We start from the raw sequence: 10,635 nt of genomic DNA, 5'->3' as shown, positions 1-10,635 counted from the left end.
GACGAAATCACAAAACAAACATAAGCAAGCTGAAAATATTTGAAAAATCACTTATTTAACTACAAGAGAAAGAAAAACAATTCGGTAGATCAAGAAGAAAAAAGTGTGACGGCTAAAGTTTAGGAAAAGGAAAAGAATGAGGATCATAAAAGTCATTGTATTGCTAAGGCTAAAATTATACATAAATGTTACTTTTTTTTCGGGAATAAAAGTTACTCTTTTTTTTTTAAGGAACATAAAAGTTACTTAAAATTGATCAGTAATAATTTTAAATTTATATAATTCAAACTTTGTCAAAACTAATGAATTTATTTATAAGTTTCAAATATTTTCTTGTCCCAAAAAATTATCAAATTTTTGCTTTACATTCCCCGAAAAATTCTCACTTTTTACTCCATAAAAAATTATCTTGCAAACAAGATTAGTTCTTCTATTAAGGGAATCTCTTTTTATAGAGATAACTATTTAGATTGGGAAATAGATAAATGCTAGGATTCCCACCGCTTCCCTTATTTAGTAAACATTCATGTTGATTTTACCACATTATCAAAGTATGGTCCACACTGATTTTATATTATAAAAGAGAGTATTAGAGATAATTTTTTTTAATGACAAATATTAACTTGTTAATTGGTTTGTTAGTTTTTTTTTTTTACCAGAACTTGAACTTTGAACCCATAACTTTTCAATCGGGTGATGATCCTCTCCATTTCCTAAATAAAATGGAAATGTCAATTACTATAGTTTTGAAGTAAATATATAATATAAATGCACACATTTCAAGAATTGAAGACATTAATTGCACATTTATACACTAAAACTTTGGTAATGGAACACATGGAGAGAACTTAAAATGGGGAGGATCTTCACTAGGGGTGGGAATAGGCCAGGCCAGGCCAGGCTTTGGAAGGCCTAAGCCTGGCCTACGTTAAAAATTATAGGCCTGAGCCTGGCCTATTACCCGTCATAGGCTTATTTTTAAGGCCTGGCCTGGCCTTTTTAAAGGCCTGATAAAGCCTGAAAGCCTATTTAAAAGCCTATGATACATAAAGGCCTATGAACACCAACAAGCCTACTATTAAATATGCCCGTAACTTATAAAGGCCTAAGCACACCAACAAGCCTATTAAAGCTACTAAATAGACAAATCTTATGAAGCCAGAGTGCATAAAAAAAATTAACAATGTGAAGATTAACAATAATTGAAGAGATGCAAATTGCATGTTTAGTAGTCAAATATTTGTCGAAACTCAAAATTAAACACCCAAATAATGTGTTAGGGAATACTTAGAGTACATCATCGAGACAGCGACCAAAAACAACATATTTAGGAAAAGTAAATGTTCAAATTCATTCAAGACAAGATAACAAAAGGGGCCATTAACATATGTTCTAATAACAGGCCTTTACTTTCAAATTACATCAGAAATTATAATTGTCTAACAGCAACTTAGCAATCTTCGCATCAAATCTTCAATATGATCTCTTCTTGTTGTTCCGACACCTTAAAAATAACATATAATTTGTCATTATGTATCACTATAACAAATAGTAATCATATTTAGAAATATAAAAAATTTGTTTAAATAAGAAAACATTAATGGTTTACCGTTGACTTTCTCTGCAAACCATACTTGTGACGCAGCCAGTCCCCTCCGCAAATGAGTGTCTCAATAGATTCCTCATTCAATCTAGAACGGAATTCATCGATAACTCTTCCTCCAGCACTAAATGTTGATTCTGATGCTACAGTTGATATTGGAATTGCTAGTATATCAGCAGCCATCTTTGACAAAATTTTATACTTCAAGCTATTGTTTCGCCACCATGTCAGTGCACAAAAAGAGTTGTTGTTACCATCAGGAATGCATAGACCTTCCTTAAGATAAGAATCTAATTCAGATTTCATTGCAGGGATTGCCACTTTTTCTCTCACAAGAACCATCATGTCGTCAAATCCAGTGGAAATTGCAGGTTTAGGTGCAGAGGAAGATGAAGAGTTATTGCTATCATTAGTTAGCACTTCACTAGATGACGACTCTTCAAGACTTTGAGCTACATACTCTTCATACAATTTATTCAATGCAGCACGCACCTTTTCTATATTCTCTGTTGCAAGTTCAGCAGGCTTATATAAATAAGGAAAACATATACTAACCACATGGAATTTGCACCTTGGATCCAAAACACTAGCAATGGCCATTAGTAAATTGCATTGACCCCAATATTTGTCGAACTTTAGTTTCATTTGGGCTGCCATATCTCTGATGAAAACATTTTCATCCTCATAAGCATTATCAATCACTTGTTTAACCCTCCAAATTTCTGGAAGGTACAAATTTGCAGTGGTATACTCACTACCTGAGATTATATGAGTAGCTGAATTGAAGATCTCTAAAAGCTTACAAATCTTCTCAACTTTCTCCCAATCTTCTTGTGAAGGTTCGAAACCATAGTGTGGCTCCCTTTCTTGATAATCTGCAAATGCAAGCTTGAATTTTAAAGCAGTAAATAGCATGTGAAAAGTAGAATTCCACCTTGTTGGACAATCAAGAACAAGCCTTCTCTCTTTCAAGTGCTTCTGTTCAACAATGTCACAAAAATTTTTCAACCTTGAATCGTTATGATTAACATACTTGACACTTTCGCGAATATTGTAAATAATATTCTTAATCACGCCAAGACCATCTTGCACTAACAAGTTTAGGATGTGTGCACAGCATCTCACATGAAACAAAGCACCATCCAAAACCAACTTATTGCTCAATGATAAGTTATCCTTGAGAATCCTTAAGCATGAGTCATTGTAAGAAGCATTATCAACAGACACTGAAAATACTTTATTTTCAATCTCCCAAGATTTTAAGCACTTGAAAATTGCATCAGCCACATCAACTCCACGTCTTGGAGCAGGCACTTTCACAAAACTCAAAACTCTCTTTTGAAGTTTCCACTCAACATCTATGAAATGTCCTGTGATCACCATATACTCAACAACTTGATGACTTGATTTCCACATATCAGTAGTTAAACTAATCTTGCTTACAGTTTTCAGCTCAGCTTTTAATGCCTTCTTCTCAGCCTCATATATTGCCAAACAATCACTTCTTATGGTTTTACGACAAACTTTTTGAAAATCTGGATTTGCAAACTGAAAACCCCACATTAAAACATCATCTTCAACCATGCTAAAAGGATACTCATGCACCATAATACAAGTTGCAATAATTTCCCTCATCTTCCCATTAGAGTATTTAACACCAGGAACAAGAAATGGATTACTTGCACTTGAAGGTTTAAATGGAATGGTTGGTTGTTTCTTTTGTGCACGCTCATGCAACTTTTTATGCATACAAAGTTCAGAATGCCTCTTTAGATGGCTAGTGCTAGACCCTCTTCCACCGGTAGACAACTTCTCTTTACAATATTTGCATACAGCTTTCTTTACACCGTCATTGAGTTCAATTTCGTCAAAATCCTCCCAAACAGCTGAGGTTTTTTTCCTTTTCTTCTTGGGGACACGCTCTTCTACTTGATCTTTACCTTTTTCATTCTCTGGAATTTCTCCATTTTGGCTTGAATCTACACGCACAGGTTCATTTACCTCATTTTGAGGAGCTATGGTAGAACTAGTCATTCTACTATTTTCAAGTGGAGAAGCCATTAGATAGACCTGGTTCACATAGATAGGACACAATAAATTAATAACACAATAAACAAATTATTTAGTGGCTACATGACAAATTTCAATTCAAACAAAGTATAGTAACTAGAATAAATAATAACAATAAACATAAACTTACGAAGCACATGTATAGACACGGACATCAAATACGACGTGAATACCAAAATTCCAACACCAATAATAATTTGAATAAATCATATAATCCGATGTAAGTATGTGTGTCGGTGTTGTGTCGGCGTAAGTCCGACATCGGAACACGCCTAATCTAAGAAGGGTTCGTGCTTCACATACATAAACTAATCACTACTCACTACTACTAGTCTACAAAAGTAAAAGAAACACTATTGAACATGTGGTCCAAAAATCAATAAACATTAAGAATGTACAATACGCATAAACTAGTTTAATAAAGGAAAAAACAATTTCTGGAATCAAAATGCCTCCCAATATTGAACATGTGGTCCATGCCTCCATTATATTATATAAATAAGTGGAAAAAATCATGTCTGTCAAAGACAGATTAAAAACGAAGCTAACTATTAACTAGCCAAAGACAAGGAGCTAGATTACATTAACGAAAAAAGTAAACCACAAAAAGAAAAAGATATTAGTTTACACTTCATTCACCTGATGAATCGGTTAGTGATGGCTTGGGATTAAGGTTTTTCGGCGACTGTTCAATCTGCAGAAGTTGTGAGAATTTGACTTATGTTGTGTCTTTTGTGAGAGAGGCGTTTGCGTTTCAGTTCATTTAGGGTTAAGTGCTTTTTATGTATCATGGTTGTGTCTTTTTATGTATCTCTTTCTCTGATAAGCGTTTGCGTTTCCCAATATTGATGGTTAATTGCTTTTTATGTATCAGAGTTAATTTTTATGTATCTATGAGAAGCGTTTGCTTTTCCCAATATTGAAGGTTAACTGCTTTTTCTGTACCAGGGTTAAAAATGTAAAATACTATATATAAACAGGCCGGCCTGACGGGCCTAATAGGCTTTTTTGCAAGCCTAAGCCTGGCCTATTTAACTAAATAGGCTTTACAAAAAGCTTGAGCCCAGCCTTTTTATTAAACGGGCCAGGCCGGGCTAGGCCTTAAATAGGCTGGGCCGTAGGCCCCTGTCGGACGGCCTGGCCTATTCCCACCCCTAATCTTCACCCTTTTCAATCCATACCACAAACAAGTTAAACTACCCAACACTTAATTGTTAAGTAAAATATATATATCAGAAAAATCATTAAATGTGATTAGCATAACTAGGAAAGTTTCTTTTTCTTTTTTTAATGGAAAAATAGGGAAATGCTAAACATACGTTCACACTCAACATTTATATTTTTCTTTTTTTGTCAAAAAAAATTATATTTTTCTTTTTAAAAAAATATATATTTCTTTATTCATAAAAAAGAAATAATTTTTGACCAAAAAGAAGAAGTGAAATAATGTACAATTAATGCATTCCTTAGTCAAGAAGCAAAATTCATATACCAAAGAAATAAAATAACAAGGTTTATGAATTATATATATAGCTCCAGAAACTCCTTATAAAACCCAACTCTTACAATTGAATAATTCATTGCTTTGTTTACCTTGTTATTTCTCCCCCATTTTGCTTTCATGGCGTCCTATGAGGTTGAAGTGAAGCTTTTCTCAGCCAACAACCTCAAGAACGTGAATTGGCGGAACGGTCCTAACCGCCCATACGCTGTTGTTTGGGTGGATCCAACACAAAAACGCTCCACCAATGTCGACGATTTTGGTGACACTAAACCAAATTGGGATGAGAAACTCCTCATCCCTTTGCCACCATCGGCAAACATCAACGATTCCATCCTTTTCATTGATGTTCTCCACTCAGAGCCGAATGACAAGCCTCTCATTATCGGCTCAGCTCAACTTTCACTCAATGAAGTCCAAATTGGTGATGGATCGGTCAACCGTACTTTGAAGTTGAAGCGCCCTTCTGGACGACCTCAAGGAACGGTTGACATTAAAGTCCAAATAAAAAACAAAGGTTATCAGGCTCCATATGGTGTTCCTCAACCTTATGGTGTCCCTCCTCCTGCTCAACAACCTTATGGGACCCCATACGGTGCTCCAGCACCTGCACCGTATGGAAATTCATACGGTGGAGGTGTGAGTGTAACATATGGAAATCCATACAATACTGCACCACCTCCTCTAGGCTACCCTGCACCCACACCTGCACCGTATGGGTACGGTCAGGGCAGTCAGCAAGGCTATGGAAGTACACCATCTGTGAATGTGACCGTGGGAGGGGCTGTGGCACCGGAGAAGATCAATCTGATTGGCCAACCCAACTACGGCTACGGTCAACAAGGTAGTGGTTATGGACAACCTGCACCACAACCTGCACCCACTGTCAATGTGACTGTGGGAGGGGCGGCACCGGAGAAAAACAGCGGCCAACCAAGCTATGGATATGGTCAAAGTGGTCAGCAAGGCTATGGTTCTAGCCAAAGTGTGCCTCCTGTCAATGTGAATGTGGGAAGGGAGGTGCAACAGGAGAAGAAAAGTAGCAAGTTTGGTTTGGGAACAGGTTTGGTTATGGGGGCTGTTGTGGGAGGACTTGGTGCCCTAGCATTGGAGAAGGGTATTGATCATGTAGAGGACAAGATTGCAGATCGTGCGGCTGAGAAAGTGGAAGTGAATGAGTACTATGAAGAGTACTATGAAGAGAAGTACTAAGGGATTATTTTCCATAAGATTTCGATGTAATTTCAATTAAGTCAAATAAAGTAAACTTGTTAGAATGAAATGTAATAATGAAAGTCAATGTTGAAGTTATTTTTAAATGAAATGAAATTTTAAATTTAATAAAATGCATTTCAATTGCTCATGTGTTTATGTCAATGTTCTTTATCAAAATTCATGTCTACAGGTATATCTTCATGTTTATGTGTTCTTTCCCCAGAACCTGGATTTGAAAAACAGAAAACAACTTTTTTTAAGAGATCAAAATGAAATATATTATTACTAGATGACTACCTTTCCATCACAAGTTGTGCTAGAAACAATAGCGAAAAATATAACAGTGTTTTATAGTAGCACAACAACAATTAGCCAATACCCACACATGCAGTAGGATTTAGGCATCAATTATGAAACAAATAATTAAAAACAATAAAATTAACTTTAAACTAACAAAAGGAAAGGAGCTTTATACTCTCCAATATCTGATGGGGAGAATTTTCTTTTCCTCGGAATAGCCTTTCATTTATTTCCTTCCAAATTATTCAAGAACTGGCAAACCAGATCAAAGACAAGAATGAACACCGTGATTTTGAATAACTTGAAAGGGTTCTAAACTGAACACAGTGATCCATAATGGTGGAAGGATCTGCTGAATAAACTACTAGCAAATTTATAACAAGTTGCCAAATCTGACCAAAGAGAGAACAAGTCAAAAGAAGATGATTTTTTGTTTCTTGTAAACCACAACAAGTAACACATAACCGAGCCTCGTGAGAAATAATCCCTCTTTGGAATAAATTCACCTTAGTTGTAATCTATTCCGAAAAATTCTCCAAGCAAACACCGAAACTTTTAAAGGGACTTCTTTCCTCCACATGAGATATGCGAACATACAATCAAGAGGAGGGGTCCTATTCGTGAGCGGATGCGGTAAGCCCCACCAATTGTATAACCAACCGCTTGATCAGGAATCCAAGACCACCCATCATCATTATCAACCTGCAACACAACGTTAAGCAATAAAGTCATACACTCCTCTAGCTTCTCCTCCTCCCACACCCATAACCTCCTCCTCCACTTCCAAGCCTCTCCTCCCTTATCCCACCCCAGAGCGAATATCTGCGATACAGTCAACAATTTGTTCTCTGATAAATCAAACAAATGTCGAAACATATCGCGAAGAGGAGCATCATCATCCCACCTGAATAACTTATATATTTGGTCTTTATTACATACTAAATACATTAGCTATTTAATAAATTTAAAAAATTAATTTTTGCTTATAATTGAGACTGAAGGGTCTTGATATTGTTGTGATTGGTCTCAGTTATAGAACCTAAGAGCATCTCAAATGGGGGTTCCTTACTTAACAAAGACCATTCATGTTAAGGACCCTCATTGGTGGAAGAAAAACAAGTATCTATTAAGTAACATGCAACAATATAAGGACCCTCCTACTCCTGAGCAACTAATGTGTCCTACGCTTAAAAAAGTAATAAAATATGTACAAGTTGGTCACACTTTCAAAAGAAGTAATATTTTTTTTTTGAAGAAAAAAGAAGTAATATTTTATAAGGTAATTTGTAATTTAATAAATAAATTACTTTTGTATAATGATGTAAGATTAGTGTGACCTATTTAAGCAGTTTTCATTGGTGTCTTTGTCAGTGTATTGTCATTGGAGTCAATGAGTCTTTAATATAAATTTTTATTAAAAAATTATAAATAAATAAGGTGTAAATGTGAGATCCATTAAAGAAATCCCTATTAATGCTCTAAAGAGAAAATAAAGTGTGATCACACTTTCCAACCAATTTTATAGTTTATTTCATATGAAAGGGACAAAACACGGAATAGGGGTGGCAATATGATCCATGAGATTCAAATCCATCCAATCCGTCCATTAAACAAAAAATTTGTTAATAGATGGGGTTTAAATTCATCCATTTAAAACTATGGATGAATTTGATTCACCTTATTTTAAAAATTCATTGGATCACCTCCTTAACAAAAAAAATCCAATGGATAATTTCAAATAATATTAATATTTTTATTTAAATAATTATATATTTGACAAAATTAAAAAAAATTAAAATTAATTCAATAAAAAAACTGCCAGAAAAAAATTAATTTTTTAATATTTAAATAAAATAAAATTAATATATTATTAAAATATTATTTAATATTATTATATTATAGGCGGTGGTCAACGCCGGAGTTTGACTGGTCAACGACGGAGTCGTTGACCACCGTGCGCTGCCTCCGAACCACCGCTGACCGCCGGTTATTTGCCGGACCACCACCGGTCTCCGCCGTGGGGCCGCCTGAGCACCACCGTGGTCAACGCCAGAGATGGTCTGTTGACCACCGGTGACCACCACTGACCACCATATAATTTAAAATTATTTAATGATAATATTTAATATTTCTTTAAATTTTTTGGGTTTATAGTAATATTACTGGGCTTGAAAAAAAAGAAGTTTTAGGCCTATAACATAAAATTTCCTATTATTGAATTTACTAAAGAAACACTTTAATAACTGATGCACCTCTTAAAAAAAAATCATACACATTAATTTATGGATCGGATGGATAATCCATCCATTAAAATCTAATAACGGATGGATTGACATAATCTTTAATGGATGGATTGGATGGTTTTTTTTTCAACAAAAAAAATAGTGGATTTTAATGGACTAATGGATTTTTTTTATCCATCCATTAGGATCTAAATCCATATCCATCCAATTTGCCACCCCTAACACGGAATATGTAATATCTTTTTTTAATAGAGTACAAACTATAAAAAATATCAAAATACTCTTTATGATCCAGCATACAAAATACTTTATTCATTCCAAATTGTATGTCATTTTAGCAATTTCATATAAATTAAAATATATAGTTAATATTGTATGAAAAAGAGTAGTTATGAGTTATTTTATAAAAATACCCTTTATCAATAGTTCATTGATATTATCCAAAATAATTCATTGATATTGTAAAATGTCTTAATTTAAAAAAAAAAACAAATTTTCTTAGAATCACATATAAAATGGAACAAAGAGTGTATTACTTTCTCTGGTATTTATTATTCCCTCAGTCCCAAATTGTATGACATTTTAGGCATTTCACACGTATTAAGAAATATAATTAATTTTGTGTGACAAATAGATATTATAAGTTTTTTTTTGAACAAGCGAAAATGAGATTTATATTAACAAAAAAATAGTAACTCTCCCTAGCACAAGGAGTGCGAAGAGAAGCAAAACAAAGTTACATCAAATAGTCCTGAATAGAAATGTTATAAATGAAAAATAAACATCAGTCAATCCCAAAACATGCAAAGGGATTCTGCCACCACATATGATAACCAAAGGGAAAGCACACATTTTTGGCTTTCAACCACCGAAGAAAATGCATCTTCACCTTTTCCAATAACTGCACGGCCGTATTGGCTTCAATCCAAAGAACCCGAATACAACAAAGCCAAATCAAATGTAATGTTCTAGACACGACTCTACATGCATGTGGTACCATTTAGATGTCAGAGGTAATAAAGTGCTCTAGTCATCTGATGTTTGCGATGCTTGAGAATAGGTGACCGATCATGAGAAACATAGGAATGGCACCGTGAATGTGATTTTCTTCGCGTTACCGGCGGACGAGATGGAGACCGGCTGCGCAATGGATGAACATCATCACACCTAACAGGAGAGTGAAGCCACACAGTTTTTACTTTGTGTTTTTTATGTTCTTTAGTTTACTTTTTGATGATCATCTTGTTTTTAGTTTTTCTAGCATATAGCATTGTTAAAGCACCCAACATCTATGCCTCATTGCCAAATTAGTCATATTTCATTCTCTTATTGGCTGAATCCATTCACCAAACCTCGAATAACATCACCATCGAGTCGATTCAAATTAGATTGAATCGCATCATGATTTATTTTTGTCATGCACTAAATCAATTCATGAAAGGTTGATGTAAGTTCAGATTGTAACCTAAGAGATTGGTGTGGGGGGGGGGGGGGGGGGGGGGGGGGTGAATTAGGTTTCTAGGAATATTGGTCAATTTTTTATGAGTTTCGCGTTGTTGATTATTTTTCCGGTAAATAATGATGAAGGTATGAATGCGGAAAAATAAAAGAGTAAGGGAAGAAGAAAAAACACAAGAGAGATTATAGTGGTTCCCCTCTAAACCTTAGGGTCAGTCCACTCCGTTCACACCCCGTGAAGGAAT

General features: G+C 34.8%; 2 protein-coding genes across 2 annotated transcripts; one reads left to right on the top strand and one right to left on the bottom strand.

The window, feature by feature from the left end:
• Nucleotides 1-1,256: 1,256 nt before the first annotated feature.
• Nucleotides 1,257-3,577, bottom strand: LOC146914976 (zinc finger BED domain-containing protein RICESLEEPER 2-like). The gene is made up of 2 exons (XM_085716248.1): nucleotides 1,610-3,577; nucleotides 1,257-1,504 (listed from the first exon to the last, which is right to left on the bottom strand). Exons 1-2 carry the CDS (start codon nucleotides 3,350-3,352, stop codon nucleotides 1,466-1,468), a joined length of 1,782 nt encoding a protein of 593 aa, XP_085572374.1. The 5' UTR covers nucleotides 3,353-3,577; the 3' UTR covers nucleotides 1,257-1,465.
• A 1,650-nt stretch (nucleotides 3,578-5,227) lies between these two features.
• LOC146914975 (uncharacterized) lies at nucleotides 5,228-6,535 on the top strand. Its single transcript, XM_085717580.1, has one exon. The coding sequence runs from the start codon at nucleotides 5,295-5,297 to the stop codon at nucleotides 6,384-6,386; it is 1,092 nt and encodes a 363-aa protein (XP_085573706.1). The 5' UTR covers nucleotides 5,228-5,294; the 3' UTR covers nucleotides 6,387-6,535.
• The last annotated feature ends 4,100 nt before the right edge of the window (nucleotides 6,536-10,635 follow it).

The sequence above is a fragment of the Medicago sativa genome, chromosome 6 (assembly GCF_051527215.1).
Source record: "Medicago sativa cultivar Bolivia chromosome 6, Bolivia_mono, whole genome shotgun sequence".
Lineage (NCBI taxonomy): Eukaryota > Viridiplantae > Streptophyta > Magnoliopsida > Fabales > Fabaceae > Medicago > Medicago sativa.
The sequence above is the reverse complement of the archived record's forward strand: the minus strand, read 5'-3'. Positions and strand labels throughout refer to the sequence as shown.